This window comes from Dioscorea cayenensis, chromosome 9 (assembly GCF_009730915.1).
Source record: "Dioscorea cayenensis subsp. rotundata cultivar TDr96_F1 chromosome 9, TDr96_F1_v2_PseudoChromosome.rev07_lg8_w22 25.fasta, whole genome shotgun sequence".
Classification (NCBI taxonomy): domain Eukaryota; kingdom Viridiplantae; phylum Streptophyta; class Magnoliopsida; order Dioscoreales; family Dioscoreaceae; genus Dioscorea; species Dioscorea cayenensis.
In genome coordinates this window covers 3,403,941-3,421,926 of record NC_052479.1, presented here as the reverse complement: position 1 = coordinate 3,421,926, position 17,986 = coordinate 3,403,941, and the positions used below count along the sequence as shown (strand labels likewise).

Genomic DNA, 17,986 nt, shown 5'->3' with positions numbered 1-17,986 from the left:
CTAACACTAAAAAGTGATATTACAGCACTACCACAACTCGAGAGAAAAAACATATCACTTGTCGAATCATCTATCACATTCTACTGGGTAGTAATTTCTTGACTTGGCGACACATATGTCGTATCTTGTCTGATTATTTCATGTTTATTTTATCACTTAGTAGAAATGATTTATCTATGGTTTTCCCTTTATTGACATGTACCACATTTATTGTTTCATGTTATATTTTTATTATGCACATTTTTTATCTAAAAATATTGTTAATTTTTCTATATGATCAATATTCATATGTTATCTTTTGGCTATTTGGAATAAAGCAAGGAAATCTAACTTGCCTTCATTAGAGTCTATTTATTGTTGGGTTGAATTGCTTGACCACTTGCAAGCTCTAGTTTATATAAATAAAAATGAATCATTGTGATAGTGATTTGGGAGGGAAATTTTTTATAGGAGTACCTTAACATGCACTTTAGGTTTAGCTAGCTAGGTACCACATTAGGGTTTCTACTGGGTGGAATCTAATTGTTGTGACTATGACCTTTCTTTTAAATCTATGCTTCTTTAGTTATGCCTCAACTGCATCTCATGACCCTCATTGCCACCTTCTTGACTTAAAGCTAGACTTCAATTAATAAATATCTATATATAGTGCGTCTTCATTGTAATCTATATCCTAAAGAAGCATATAAGTATTGTTCATTAGTCTCCTATCAACTTGTTATTTCTTTTTCATACATCCATAAAAAGTTTGGCCTTCTTTTTCCATAATTTAATCATGCATTCTCTTATGAATCTAGTTTCCTCTAATTCTTCATCAGCATATGTATAACAAAACCTAAATGTTAAATGTTTCAACTAGCTTGAAAGGTAATTCAAAAATTTTTAATCATTAGTTTGTTAGACCAGTTAGATGATATATGATATATATAGTCTTTCTAATGTGTTTGAATAATTCATTAATTTTAGGAATATTATTATATTAACCATCAAGCTAATGATATATACAGGAATTGATAAAGTATTATATTAAATTGAAGACAAAGTAGAAATGATTCAAATGAAGCATAATGTTAACTACTTTGCCTAGTGTGAGGTCATGCTAGTAGCTCCATCACTTATGTTTTGTTGCTTTTCTTTGCAAGCATGATTTTTATATGCCCATTAATAGTGTTTATGTCCTTCCTGAGTATTTAAACACTTGAAAAAGTCTTTATATTGAATTATATTTATCTATATACATTAAGCCATTAATCATATACCCCTTCCTTGATAACCTTAAAGATCTTCATATTTCGTATGAATGAATATATTAATATGTGACATCTATGATGAAGGATTAATACACTCTGTGGGCCTCAACGTAAATAACTTAAAACTTTCTTTTCCTACAAAGACATTAATTAATTACGATGCTTTAACCAGTAAAATCTTAATCTGTTTTTGATTAATTTTTCATGTTTGATAATTCAACCACTTTAAGCTTAAATCAATTTATGCTTTGAAAATGATCATGCAAATATACACTACCTTAATATGCTAGAGTATTTTGAGAGAAAACAAAGGAATAAAGAAAGGGAAAGAAGACGAGATTATTAATTATGTTAATAAAATGCCAAGTTCTCTTTCTCTCATTATTATTATTATTATTATATCCCCAATTTTCTCTAAATGAAAATAAATCATTAATTATAGTTCATCAAAGATTAAGCAAAAGCAAGCTAAACTTGGGAAATAACATGATCAAACTATAGAAGCCTTGAACCAACAAAAAGGAATGGAATCAAATTGTCAATTCAAGGAATCACTTAAAATCGTCCATTACAATAGAGGCCTTATCTGTTAATAATGAAAAGAGCATCAAAACAACTCAAATCAATACTTAAAAAAAGAAAATTTCAGAAACTTATAACCTTGACAAGATCATACCATCCAATAATGCAAATATGTAGTTTCCAAATCAATGATATGTTTGAAATAATTAACCTCAAGTACTACAACAAGAAGCTCATGACTTCCTAACAACAATTCACTATATCATCATCACCATCATCTTCATCTCACAAACCCAAACAAGTGATATGTTACATTAACATCAATATATAATTGTATCTACTATATATATATATATATATATATCTTTCCAACCTTTCACTTTTTTTTAGGGCAACCCAATAAAAAACAAGAGAAGAAGAGAACACGTGAAAGCACTCACAAATATTAGATCCAAACCATGAGAGCAAAAGAGAGAGAGAGAGAGAGAGAGAGAGAGAGAAAGTCAAAGTCTCTGAGAAGACTCATCTCCAAGAATTGGAGTTGGAGGAGCAATCACACTCTAGCTCTCTTTCAACCTCCCTCTTGTGAAAACTCCGGTGACAATTGCAAGCGGCGCACTTGAGGGCCTCGACAGTACCTTCTTCACCGGAAGCCATGAACTCACGACAACCATCAACAGCGTAACCACCGATGTTTGCGGCGTGGTTCTTTCGACACTCTCTATACCTCACCACCTTCTCCTTCTTGGCTAAGGAGCCATTGGAGTACTTCTTTGGTTCTTGTTGGGGCTTCATGTTCCTGGTGTTAAGGATGGTGGTGGGTGTTGTGGGTGTGCCTTTTGATCGGTCTCCAGACTTGGGCTTTAGGCTGAGTTGGGTGGAGGTGTGGGTGGTAGAGGAGGAGGAGGAGGTTGGCATGAAAGGGTGGTTAGGGGAGAAGTAAAGGAAGGAGGAGGGAGGAGGAGGAGGAGGAGGAGCTCCATTTCTTCACGTTTAGGTGTAGAATATATATATGGAAATGAGGACTTTGAGGTGGCTTGCTTTTGCTTCTTTTAGGGGTTGTGGAATAAAATAAAAAATAAATAAAAAATAAAAAATAAAAAACCTCTCCTTTCTCTTTCTTTCTCGCTTGTTGTTGTTGTTCTTCTTCTTCTTCTTCCAAGGGTATTCTGGTCAATTTATATGTGATGAAGTTTTACTTTAGCTCTTTTTTTGTTTGTTTATTCAACTTGAAAATTTTAGAGTTTTTACGGCACACTCAATCTTTTTTTAAGAGTGGTTGAGTATTAATGAAAAAACTCTCTTCCCTTCTCTCTTTTAGAAGAGCACTTTAGTCAGACTCATTTTGATGAAGTTTTACTTTTATTTTTTTCTAATATATCTTGAAAAATTTTATATTGTGAAAAAAATAAAAATAAAACTCTCTTTTCTCTTTCAACTTCTCCTCTTTTAAAAGGATATTTTAGTTAAGTCTTATGTAATGATATTTTACATGAGATTTTGTTTATGTATCTTAAAAAAAAATTAATAAAATTTTTTATAACACAATTTTTGTTGCGTGTATATATAAAATGATGAAGAACTTTTTTTCTTTTTTGCTTACAGAATAGAACATTGGTAAATTTTTACATAATTTAAATTTGTGAAGTTATTTGTTTATGTATCTTGATCATGACCGGGTTTTATTAGTTATTGGTTTGGAAAACAATACAAAAGTCTTTCTTTATATATATTCATCTCTATAGATGGGCATTTTGATCAATTTTTATAGGGTACAATTTTACTCTTAATTGTTCATGTATGTAGGTTTTTATAGCACACTCAATGTTTATTGCATGTAGTTGAGTTTTGATGATTCATTTTCATCAATTTTTTTTTTATGTTTTATTTTTTTATTTTTTTAAAAGGTATTTGGTTTGTATTTAAGTACAAGACAAGCATTATGTGAAGGGATTGGCATCTCTGATTAATTGAGTATACACCCACTCAAGTAGTCTTTTTCTCTTTGGAATATTTGATTTTTGTGTAACATATATAAAAATAAACAAATAAAAGGAAGGGAGGTGGGGGCGTTGGTGAAAAATAATAAAAAGGAAAATATATATTTCTCTTTAGAATTCAAGATTTTGAGCATGAAGAAAAGGCCAATAAATTTCTTTCATTATTTATCCAATCATCCTTTCTTTGTAAAATATATATAACAAAATTATGATACTTCTGATATTGAATTTTCCCATTTATTTTCAAAAATAAAAAGTATACTTAAAAACAATTATTACACAATTATTGCTAATACTAGGATCTAATTATTCAACAAAAAATATTTAAAATACTAAAACAAAGTTAGTAAATCAAATCAATTCATATAATTATTAAAAAGATCAACAACTCATTCTGCAATATAATTTCAAAAAACTTTACAAACTTTTTATTCATGCTGGCTTAAAACATATTGAAATAATCTTTTGCTCATAATAAATATATACATTTATTATCATCATTATTATTAATATAGACAAGTCATTCTACATCACAATCAATTATATTTTAGAAGAAAATCAAACACTTAACTTTTGTATGGGTATAATATCGAACTTTTAACTTTTTCGCATGGGAATTGCTTGTCTATTACTGTGGTTGCATTATTTAATTAGTGTATGTGAAAGTTTTAATTTGGTTTAGTATTCATATAAACATTCTAAAATGGATCATATATAGATATATATATATATATATTATAAAGGCTGCCATTCCGTTAGAGGGGTAACCTAAATTTTGGAGGCAAAGCATGAGTGACATTGATGAGATGTTGAGGGCCCTGAGTTGTCTATCCCCGTACAATCTGAGCCGTTGGAAAGGCATATCTAGGGTGGCCCAGATGTGGGCTTCTATCCTATCCAACGGCCAATGAGGCTTGTTCATTTGCCATCAATTCATTCTCAACATGTACTCCAACCAACAATGTCACTGTGGCCTAATCATGCACCATTTTGCCTTCAATGTTTATCACAATATATACCTAGCACAATGCACCTCTATCTTTCATTTATGTTAGATTTCCGGTGTATCTAAACCATTTTAGTTAATTTATTCATGTTGGTTGGATTTATTTTAAAATAATTTAAAAATATTTGTAGCATAACAATATTGACTCAAAAAGACTCATAACCTAATAATATTGGCCCCATTAAAAAAAATGAGAGCGAGACATTTAAGAGGGTCTAAAAAAAAAATTGTTGTGTCCAATGATTCGATTTTGGTTCAAATCATCACACCTGTTCGAGTACAAAAAAAGGTTCCTATAAAATAAAAATTAAAGAATCCCTCCGACTTAAACATCATAATTTGAAATTCGAGTTCAAGTCTCATGAGCGGAATAGATGATCAATTCTCAGCCAATACGTACATACTTGATATATAAAATTCGTCTCTTTTCGTAAAAAAAATAAAAAATGATGCAGTGATTATTAGATCTATTTCAGTATGGCGGTAGCATGGTTTGAAGTGTTAATATATAGTATTATTTTATTTTGTTAATATTTGATTAGTTTATAGAGAATAAAAAAATAAAAAAAACTATTAAAAAAAATTCTTTGTGGTTTCTTGAATTTGTGAAACAGGAACTAAGTTTTTTTTTTTCCATTTCAAAAATATGTGATTTTCCCACCTAATAAAAAAAAAAAAATCATTAATGAGCCGTTAATATCATTAACTCTTTCTTATTTGGCAGGTATAACATCTTCAAGTTATTTAAAAATCAGACTCATTTAGCAGAAAAACGTACTTTTTTGTTTATTAATTTCTCTCAAAATTCTACTTAAAAAAATTAAATCTTAAAAACCAAATAAAATCATGCTAGTAATTTTTTTTGTCATCTAATGAATTTTTAAATTAATTGATGGTTTTACGCTTGCCAAATAAAGAAGAGTTAGTACTGCTAATGATTTTTTTATTAGTTTCTTTCTCAAATCCATGAAATCACAAGTTTTTATTTTATTTTATTTTAAATTTTCTTAAAAAAAAATATTATGGTCAAATTCAGAATGGAATCCATTCTGAAATTATGGATGGATGACCATAGACAATGACAAACGAGAAAACATAGTATATTATAATAAACCAAACTTCTATGTTAGGGTTTCATACTTAAACAGTACTTTGATTTGTGTTTATTTAGACTGACTTTAACTCGTATGATGTTTTCTAATGATCATAGTACATAACATAGAAATTATTTTTAAATATAATATTATTAGACATAAACTCATCGAAGATTCCAAATACAAAATATATTCCACCAATTTAGCATCATGTCACTCTTTAAGTTTTCTGTTTTCTAATAGTGACTACATTAAAAATTGCCATTTATATATTATATATGTGCATATTATTTCCTATTTAATTAATAAAACAATTATACCAGAGGTATTGTTAACTTATAAGTATTTCTTGCTTAAGTGGTAGGCGAAGCTTAAATTTTTTATGCTAGATTTAGGATATGCTTGCTTAAATTAGGCTGTCTCCTAAATCAAATATTAGATAAATTTAAATTACTTATGTTAGTTTCAAGTTTTTTGTTTTATAATTTATAACAAAAATGACAAGTGTCGCTCCATTAAAATATTGTCAAGAGATAAACAGATACGGTGGTTTACTAATTACGATGATTTATCGATCACCTATAAATTTATTACCCAGTCAGACATTTCTATGAGACGATGAAAATTCGGCCAATGCACAACTAGAAAATTTTTAAGAACCAAACCGTGCTAATAAATCCTCCTACTATACAAGTTTGGAAGGGAGAGAAACAACACAAATAGGCTCATTAGACTCATTTAAACAATACTATAAATAATACATGGGCCTACGAATCAGTCACGTCAATTGTTTAGTTTACATTTTTCCAAATTTTGGTTAAGAAATAGTATTAAAATTTATATGTATACAACATTAAATGTAAATCAAGATATTTAGACTTGGGAACCCTATTATGTGTTTTTATTTCGAACCAAACCCAAACTTAGCCTATTTATTGTCCTCGTGTGAAGAACATAAATTCAAAAGAATGATTCATGGTTAAGTTTATATCTTTAATGTGATTTTAATGTATTTAATAACGTTAATATTTAATATCCATCAATTATAGTTTGGATAAATTTTGTTGGCGTTCAACTAAATCTCTAAGGTTTTAATAGTTTACCAAATGTGGCATATGCCATTTGGTATACTAAAATTTATATTCGAACCACCTCAATTTTATTTTTCAATACTTTTTTTATTTCAATTCAGTTTGATTTTCATAAATTTTAATTGAATTTGATGGAATTAACCAAAATCATTAATATTATTGGGCATTAATAAATTTGCATTAAATCAGAGTAACTATGGTATCTTTTATAAACTTATAATAACACCTCCGTGTTTGTTTGGTTGATGGATAATTAAAATACAAATATATCCTTATTTATATATAACAAATTAATAAATTCTATTTCTATTTAAATTCAAAATTCATAATATTTTGTTGAATTAATTAGGTTTAACCATTATTATCATTGATTAACATTTATTTATAATCAATCCAGGCTTTATTTTGTTATAAATTTAATATTATAATATTTACATTATAAAATGTTGATTTTCAACCAAATTAATTTTAATCTGGATTAATTTTTTTAATCACCTATTCCATTATTTTGCTTTTCTTAAAATTAAATCGAAAACCAAAATATATCAATTTTATTAAATCAATATCTAACTAATGAAAAAATCTACCTAGTAAAGAAAAATCATAAAACATGAATATTTTGTTTTATTAATTTAAAAATTATATATCAAGTATGAATACTGTTTGAACTCTTATTAAGACAGTATGCCTCACAAACTTTTTAACAAGTAGTTTGACCAAACAAAGAGAAATATTAATAAGCCCCATGTTAGGCATCCCTTTCATCTTGTACTATCACATGTATCAAAATAAAAGGGATTTGATGTGCTTTTATATTATCTTCTAACCAGTTTGTTATTACTTGGAATTTGATGTATTTCATGTCCTTTTTTGGTACCAACTCTTTCTCTTAATGGACCACATACGCTATGTTTTCTTCTTGGCCTAAAACTCTCCCACCCTTTTCTTTGATATCTCACTCACCCACCCAATTTATTCATTTTGGCTTGATTGAAAGAAACAAATCTTTTCACAAGATTTCTTCTTCCAAACCACAATTATTTATTTATTTTATATTTTATAATTTAATAAATAAAATATAAACAAAAAAAAAATACATTAAAAAAGTTGAGATGTTACGCAAAGAATTGCTTCCTTGATAATGTCACCGCTAAGAAGAATTGTATAAAAGATTTGATAAAAGAAATCTTTTTTGAATAAATATGTTTTGATATCACTTCTTTGAAAAAGAGATCTTAATATATCATATCTTGTATTAATTTTAATTGTGTCTCATTATGTATGGCAGTTAAAAGACATCTATCTAATAACATCACATCAATATATGTATAATAATGTCATGGAATCGAACAACTTTGATTTTTTTATAAATATACTTATATATTTGTCTAATCTAACACCCAAAACATTTTAGATAATGTTCTTTCAATCTCTATATTTAGAAAAGTTGAAAATCAAAAAGATATATATATATATATATATATTATATACTATTAATATGGAATATGTGTGCATTGATAGCGTTAAATAATAAATACTGAAATATTTTTTAATTAATTATTATTGGGCATCAACATGAAAACCACTCATTATTTTAGCATATCCATCAATTAAATATATTAATAAAATATTTGATGGGTAATTCAATTTAAATATCATTATTAAAATTAAATTTTGGAAGAAAATTGAAGGCACATAGACAGCACAATTCTAAGATATTTTTACACTGTATGACATGGAAAACTTAATGAAAATTGAATGGGTCATGTCAAAGTTTTACATGATTAAACATTACAAAACATGGATAAACATGTTTAAGCACAACATAACATAGATTTAGCTATTTTTTTATACCAAGTATTTTTTTCCCCATTCGAACTTGATTTTATTCATTAAATTAAATAGAATAACTAATTTATTTAACTATAACCATCATTGAATTAACTGGCCTATAATGATTATGACATTAGAGTTATCATAGCATAACTAGATTGATATGATTATAAAGAAACATTATTTACCCCACTAGCATCAATATTTATCTATGCATGAGAATCATTTCATATTATATATATATATATATATATGCATACTTTTTCTTTTACTAAACCTCATCCATAAAAGAGGCTATCATTGTTATTATAAAATTTATATTGGACCCTTATTTTTTTAATTATTATTTTCTCATATATATATATATATATATTAAAGAAGCACTATGTTAATGTACTTGTATGCTTTGGATATGCCATAGAGGGCATGACTATAAGCGTTAGGTCATAGAAAGGCACCATCTATATTACTCAATTAAATTGAGATGATAGCTTTGGGGTCCCATGCTGTTTGCCTTTGTTATACTATGTTAAGTGGAGTATCATTCAAGTGAAAGACATGTGTCCATTGAGTGACCAAGCATATCTATATCCATATATATATATATATTTATAAATTATATTTATATTTTTTGGAATGAAAGAAGCGAGATTAGATTGGAGCATTAGATGCTCAAGCATTAAGCACTGCTTAGCTTGGGTTATCATCCTTAAAAAAAAGTTTGTGGAGATGGGGAGAGCATTTCCAAGACATGAGCTGATGTTTTTTGGGTGCTTGCCTTGCCCTACCACTCATCCTTATTTTTAAAATTTTTTTTTTAAAAAAAAAATTCTTTGATGGGGTTTGGATTTTGGATTTGTGCATTCTTTTTATTAGTTTACTTTGTTATAATTGTTTGTAGGAAAAATTATCTTTTTATATTTATCTTTGTGGGACTTTATTATAAGCAGTCAACATTTCAATATGTTCTATGCCCATCTTTATATAAAATTAAATGTTATTATTTGGACAAGGAGAAGATCATTAGAAAGCAAGTTAAAATGGTAATTTTTAATAAAATTAATTTTATATATATATATATTTATTTATTTATTGCCCCTATTACACAATATCAAATTTGATAAATTTGATAGTGTAAAAATTTCACTGATAAAATCAAGCATTTTAAGAATATTAAAGATAGAACAAATTAAAGAAGAACTAAATAATTCCAAAAAACTAATAATTGCTTTATCCATTGACAGCATTGTTTTTCCTACGCATGATTGCTCCCACTAGTGTTTTTTTTATGTAAAATGGTTATTATGATTATTTTTATTTATTTATTAATTATTATTATTATTATTATTGTTATTATTATTTTATTTTATTTTATTTTATTTTAATAAGAACCAGATGGTTGTTCTCTAACCTAATACTTTTCTTCTCTTCTGTTTGTTTGGGCCCTTCATTAGATGTTGGTTGGGTTATAGTTAAGTCATGGTCCTTGAACCAAATACAATATATGTCACTTATATCCCATTTATTGAACCTATAATGTTAGAAAATGAACATTAATGATATTTTTTTTTATATTTTTTAATCTCTCACAATCTAAACATAAGGTGCAATTAGGAGGATTCACCCTTAAATAAGGATTAACATCCTAAAAATTATTTTTCGAATTAATTTGAAGGAAATTTTCTCATCTATTTTAGCTTTGAAATGGATGGTTCAAAATCAAACAAGATGTAAAATTTAATCCATTATTATATTTAAGTCAGCATGTAAATTATAAATTATTAGTTTGGATTTTATTTTGACCTTATAAGCAAATTTAAACAAAAAACACTAATGTTTAGGATTTACACTTCAATCATAACTAAAACCGACAAAAAAAAAATTGAAAAAATAAAAGAACAAAAATAATAAAACAGACCATGAAAATTAATATTAATACACTATCAATCCATCAACCTTTTCCTCTCTTACTTGTTTTTTTCTTTGGTATTTTCTAATTAAATTTATAAGTGGGTTTAGCATATGAGGGTTTGGAAAATGTATTTTTTTTTTTAACTTCTTTATATTGATTATAATACTAAAATATTTGTTAAAACAAGGTACTACTTTTGGTTTTTTGTCAATTTTTATTGAAAATTACATATAGATGAGTTTTTAAAAACTTTTTGTTTTTCATCGTTACTAATTAGCAATTAAACCGCAAAAGAAAATTCATAGTTCTCTTTATTGAGGTTGTCAAACTTGCAAGACTTCAAAACAATCATTATAACGTTGAAATATATGTTTATGTGGGTTATTAACAATAGAAAGCAGTATAATTCCTTTTTTTTGTGTGTTTATAATATGAGAAATTATTAAAGTTTGTATTCATATTAGATAGGGTCCACAATCTATCAATTTTGGTGAATACCTAATTGATGGAAGAGAACTAAATAGATCAGAAGTGTAGATGTGGATTTTTTAAATTAGTGGTTCTAATTATTTGATTTTTTCCCCTATCTGTTATAGCTTGTATAATTAATATGATATTTATAGGATGTCAAACTCAAGTAATTTCTAGCATATAATTCTATGTTAAGGTGTTTGTGTTACTGTAAACTACAAACATGCTCATCTTCTCATTTTGGAAGGTAAAAAATTTACTTTTATGTCTTTTATAGATAATATATTTACCTTATGCTCCTCAAATTAAGATTTTTTAATTTTTGAATAATATTTTGGATGGAAATTAAAAATCTCATTGTGGTATGTATTAATTTTTGAAATATTAGATTTATTAAAATTTTAGTGATTTAAAAATAATTAATTTTGAACATTTGTTTATTTTAAATAAAATAATTAAATTGTATTCGTCTATTAAAATTTATAAATCTAAAAATTTATTTAGAAAATGAATACATCAATAACTTATTTAATTTTTTTAGAAATCAGAGTCATTTAATTAATTTTTTTATAATTAAAATATATTATTTAATTAAAATATGAGAGGGTCGTTTAGTTAGAGGGAATGAGAATATGGGATGGGGATAGGGTCTGTTTGGTTGGAGAGAATAGGAATATGAGTATTGACTAAGAGTTTTCATGGCTTGGAGAAATTGGGTATTGTTTCTGTTATTCCAAAGATTATCGAGAAAAGTTTGTTGTAGGTGGTCTAGGATATTGAGTAGTACGGAATTTATGTTTTTGTGGGGTACTTGGGAATTGAAGGATAGGAAATAGGAATATGAGGATGGGTTTGGGTTTGGGTTTGGGTTTGGGTTTTGGGGGGGCGGGTGATGAGTTGGTTTCCAATGCGATCAATATGTCTGAATATAGTGTATATATATTGTCGTAATATTTTATGCAAAATATGTTTATTATTTAGAGTAATACTATTTTTGCTCGATTAGTAGTCCGAATGATGTGGATCCCAAGTTGGCATCCATGTCAGTATCCACATAATTCGTTGTCTGCTCTTAAAGATTTAATTTATTTTTATAATTTAAACTCTTAATGTTTTATAATTTTTAAAATATAAGGATTTATATTAAACTTTAAACCCTAATATCCTAAAATCTTAAACCAATATATTATAAAATCTTATATCCAAAATTCAAAAAACTTAAACCGTAAATCCTAAATCATAAGCCATGAATTCCAAATCGTAAACTCTAAACCCTTTAGGGAGGGGTTTACAATTTACAATTTACACTAAGATTGATGATAAAAAGAAATTAAGTTTTTTTTATTAAAAAAATGATGTGGATGTTGACATGAATGCCAACTTAGTATCTACGTCATTCAGACTACTTATTTGGCACAAATATTATTATTGTATTATTTAATATTTTAAGATGATAATTAACAGTACTGGGTTCTGGGCTAAGCCAAGCCAGGCCCAAAACACCAATAGCTTGGGCCTTGAATTAACCCACACCGGGCAGTCTAGATAAGTGTGATCTTATGGGCCACACCAGCCCGAAAGCCCATGGATCCTGCCCGAGTAGTAGTAATTATTATAATTATAATTATAATAATAATATATTATTATTATTATATTTAAATAGAGCTTTTTGTTCATGTACTTTTAAAAAAATATAATTGTTTGTATAACCTCAAAAACATCTTAAATCTTTTTATTTGGTGGAAATTTTTTTTACATATATTCTGCTAATATATGATATTGTTTGTGTGTCTTCATTAACATTGAAATAGTATATATATCTTTGAAAAATATATTTTATTTTGAAACAGTGCTCAGCATTAGCCAAAGAGAATTAAATGTTATTATGTATTTATTTATTTATTTATTTGTTTGTGATCCCTCAACTTTTGGGATAAGTGACATAAGTTAAATAGTTGGAAGGATATTTTAGTTGTTTGTTTGGGGCTTTTGGGAAATTAAAAGGAAGTCAAAATAGGCTTTTTATAACAACGGTGAAAAAAGTTTTTGAAAAACAGTTTTGGAATTTTCTTTTGGATGAAAAAGTCTTGAATGTTTTAAATATTTACCTTCCAATCATTCTAATATCTAACATAGTGTTTGGATTCAAAAGTCGAAGGAAAAATAAGAAGAGAGAAGGGAAGGGAGAGGGAGAGAAAGTAAAAAGGAAAAAGATGGATTCAACCCTTGTTTGGATAGACAAATTTTATAGAAAGAAAGAAAGGAGAGTTTTCTTATAAACTTTGTTTGGTTACCGAAGGAAAAAGAAAGGAAATGACATATAATAATATAATTTAAGAATTAAACCCTTATTATTAAATAAAAAATTACTTATTTATATTTAAACACATGCATTATGAATATCTCAAATAAATTCACAATTTAAGTATAGTTTTTTTAATAAATATTAAAGTTATTATAATTAGCATTATTATTTTGATTTTTATATTTTAATTTTCCCTCTTCTCAATTACCATCATTTATTTTTTCTTTGGAAGTATATCATAAATTATTTAAAAGATCAATTTTTCCTACAGCTCTATTGGATCATCACAAGATCACTTTATCATATTGTTAATAAATCTATTCTAATATTTTAATTCATAGCATAATAATTATGTTGAATTAACTAATTATTAGTACTTTGAATAAAATTTGGATATTAAAGAATTCTATTGAGATAAATTCTTATAAGGATAAATTGACAAATAAAAAACACGAAATAAACAAATAAAAAATACATTAAAATAAGGATCTGTGATGAGTGCCATGTGAATACTTGATTAAAATAAAACTAGATTGAAAAAAGTAAAAATAGAAACTTATGAAGTGGCATTATGTAATTAATTTGAAAAATGAAGGGTATTAAAGTCTTTAAAAAAATTAAAATTTTTAGGAGGTTTTCCCTCTCCCGGCACCCCAAATCGGGGGGCTAGAAAAAGTGGGTGTTCGGAGGGCCAGAGTTAACCCTTCCTTTTCCTTCGTTAAATTAAAAATATTTATCCAAACGAGGAAATGGCCGACTCCGACTCTCCAAAACCCTCGTTTTACTTTACTTTTCCTTGTCGGCCCTTAATCCAAACATAGCATAAGAGTTGATGAAATAATATTAATAATAATTATAATAGTAATAATAGTAATAATAATAATATAATAATTAAGTTTTTGACCATGTTTTGATAAAACCCCCCCTTAATTAACCAAAAGTTATATTTTCTTATACCCATTTTATTTTCACTTTATTTTCACTGAATGAGCATCTCTAAAAATGAAATCCCAAACAAATTATCAACTACAAAACAATTTTCAATTAACATATCGAACATAAATAGCTAACTTATTTCAAAAATTGAACATAATTATATTTTTTTATTAAATTATTTTTTTAAATGGGCAAGCAACATGCTAAAATTGTGGAGGTATACTTCACACACCTACCTGTATTTACATCCTACGTGAATCTGAGTTCCAGCATACCTTCTCAATAGGATCTGAACACTCTACATAGGGGCAGATGCCAATTAATCAAGAAATCAATGAAACAATTATATATATAAACCAGTCCAAGTAAGAATTTAATTGGGTATAATAATTGACATTTGAATGGGTGTACACATTAACCTATATGCAAACAATTATAATTATTATTATGAACTAAATTTAATCGCTTATTTAAAAGGAAAATACCCAACTTGCGTTTCATATAAAAAAGAATAAAATTAGAAGATAAATAATGTTGAAACTATGAACTAATATCTTATTTAAGCAAAATATTGAATGTTTTTTTTAATTTACTTAATCAAATGAACCTTATTGGTTTCACAATCTATTTATCAAATTCATGTAGATTATTAGGTAATACCAACCATTCCAAATCAAATAAAAAATATTTTAAATTGACCGTTAACTGATTCTTGATCAATTATAATTGTCACAATTAATGGATATCATGACTTAATATCTTGATTTTTCCCCTGACCAATGCTAGCAATTCATGTAATATTCACATCTTTGCTTTGACCATTTGACTGGAGTAAACTTTGGAAAGGTTGAAGAAGCTGATCCCCACCCTTTTATCTTTGCCATTCGTGATCTGGTCAGAGTATTATTGAAGTCGTAAGTTGCAATAATTGAGGATTATTGGTTACTTATTGAAGACTTTGTCTGAAAGCCAACCTTCATCTTCAAAGTATTCTTCTTCTTTTTCTTCTTCAAATTAGCTTAACCTTCTCTTGAGACTAGATTAAGAAGCCTTGTTCTAAGTTTCTGGTTACTGAAGAAGCCTACGAATTTCTACTTTTTAGTTGAGTCCGGATCTACAACCTCAAGTTTTCCTCCAAGTTTAATTCCTTGTTATTTTGCCTTTAGTTCTTGGGCTTAGCATGATGGATCCTTGTTGTTGAGTATTTGACGGAGAAACACCTTGCTTCATGCTTGTTTGGAGTCTTTTTTTGTATTGTTTGTTTGGTGTCATGAATTGATTGAGAGAACTTTTGCATTGGTTTAAATATCCTTGTATCTAAGTGTATTTCTTCTCTGAAATTTCCTTTTTGTAATCCTTGAAATTCTTAATAAAATCTCTATTAATTGCGTGTATTTAAAGGCCTTGTTTTAATGGTACCTCTCTTTGAAATTCTTGGAGTTTTGCACTTGCACATCAAGTGTATGTGTTAATGTCTGTTAAGTGTAGTACTGTATTTCTGTACGGCTGCTAAAACATGTACTTGAAGTATCTCTATGTATTATTTCTAGTTTGTATTTCTATATTTTATTGCTTTCTGCTTGTCTGTTGATGATATTTCTGATTAGATCCGAGATCTGAGGCCTTGCACCCAGTGGGGTTCAGCTCTATTTGGATGCGGGCGGTCAGTCAGCGGGCCCAGCTTTGGGGTTGGGGTGCAAAAATTAATTAATTAATTAATTAATTTTCCAAGAAGTGATTATTTTGTAAGTTAAAAACTTCTGCAAATACGTAAAGGTCCAAATTTACATATTTAAATTCACTTTTGCCAAAAAAAAATAAATTAAAAAAAATAATTTTGTGCATTTCCCATAAGTTAACAATTTAATCCTATTTATCAAGTTACGAAAAAAAAACAATTATGTTAAATGATTGTGGCCAAAATAACTTTTGATTAAAGTACACTATTACTCCTTTTCTTTTACATAGGAGAATAAAATTATAAATATCTTTCTCTAATTTAAGTTTTTTCTCATCTTCGCCACTTAGTTGGCAATAAGAAAATATCTCAACATGAATAATTTTTACGGAAGCAAACCATGTGCGACACTTGAAGCAAACCATGTTAAAATTGTTCTCAAATAAAGTGATAGTTGGGCGCAACATGTTTTCTGCTCAAGTGAAAGACGAGATTAGAGTTGAGATTTGTTGCAGCCACTACAAGAGTTATGATTTTTAGTAACAATTTTTTTTTGTGTCACCCAGTTATTTTGCCTCAAATATTAGGTTTTTTTGTGTCAAAAAAGGTAACATACACTATTGTTTAATTTAATTATAATAACTTATGTTTTTGTCACTATTATAGTAATAATTGTGACAATTTAGTATATGTCACAATTAAATTGTTACTATTAATATATTAATAGTGGCAAAAAAAAATTTTTTTGTCCAATGTTCATTACTAAAAGTATACAACATTTTATGTCAAAAATTTCTTTATGAGAATGATGTGTTATTGTGATAAAAAAATATTGTTGTCACTATAATTTTTTATTTATTATGACGAAAGTGTTCTCCGTCAGTCAACATATATTTTTTGTTACAACAATTTTGTCACAAAAAAATTCAACCATTTAGTGCCCATTAAATATTGCCACAAAAATTAAATTTTTTAACCATGTTATTGGGTTTTTATGCTAAAAAAGTTAATTGACACAATAGTTTGCATTACTTGTGAGATCTAATGATTTTGTCACTATTACAATTTCAATTGCGGCAATTTAGTATCCATCACAATTATACATCTTATTTTTTGTGTCAATAATTTTGAGTATATAAAAAAAATCAAATAAGTAGTATATATAGTTGTAAAATTATATTGTTAATAAAATATTAAAAAGTCTATTTTTCCTACTCAATCTCAAAGGTTATGTATATATTTTTTAAGTAATTATAATAAAATTTAAAATGTTTTTAAAATTAAAATTTAACTTGATTTTATCAAACAAAATTATTATTAATAAATACTTCAAAATAACCTATTAGATACTAATAAATTTTGTCTATTAAGCAAAAATATTAACCTATTAAAACATTTAAAAGTGACTATATCCAAATACTGAATGATCATCATCACATTGGTGTACCCCCTTATCGACAATGCGAAGAAGAATATTATATATATATATATATATTCATCAATAATTTACCAAATAAACAACTATTTTTCACATAAAATTACCAAAAGTAACAAAAAAATATTAAAAAATAGTAAAAATATAGGTCTGGTATTCTCCAATCTAGTTTTAATATACCAAATAAATTATGCTTGTACTATAAGAATTACGACATTATGATTTTTCTTTTTTATAACCATCAATCATTGTGTCACAAATATGAAGTTTTTTGTGATAAAAAATTAGTTAATACTATTGTTTAAGTTAATTGTGATGTTTTTTTCACTAAAACTATTATAATTGTGATGATTTTTTTTTGTCACTAAAACTATTATAATTGAGACAATTTAGGATCTCTCACAATTATGTCACTACTATTAATATATCTATAGTGTCGAAAGTGCTGGTTAT

The 17,986-nt window shown here is 27.0% G+C and overlaps 1 protein-coding gene across 1 annotated transcript; it reads right to left on the bottom strand.

Annotated features, from left to right (window-relative positions):
• Positions 1–1,836: 1,836 nt before the first annotated feature.
• Positions 1,837–2,772, bottom strand: LOC120269155 (mini zinc finger protein 1-like). The gene has a single exon (XM_039276474.1). The coding sequence runs from the start codon at positions 2,688–2,690 to the stop codon at positions 2,295–2,297; it is 396 nt and encodes a 131-aa protein (XP_039132408.1). The 5' UTR covers positions 2,691–2,772; the 3' UTR covers positions 1,837–2,294.
• Positions 2,773–17,986: the final 15,214 nt, after the last annotated feature.

What these genes read in the sequence shown, in the direction of transcription:
- LOC120269155 (XM_039276474.1), bottom strand. Translation starts at nt 2,690, where the DNA reads ATGCCAACCTCCTCCTCCTCCTCTACCACCCACACCTCCACCCAACTC.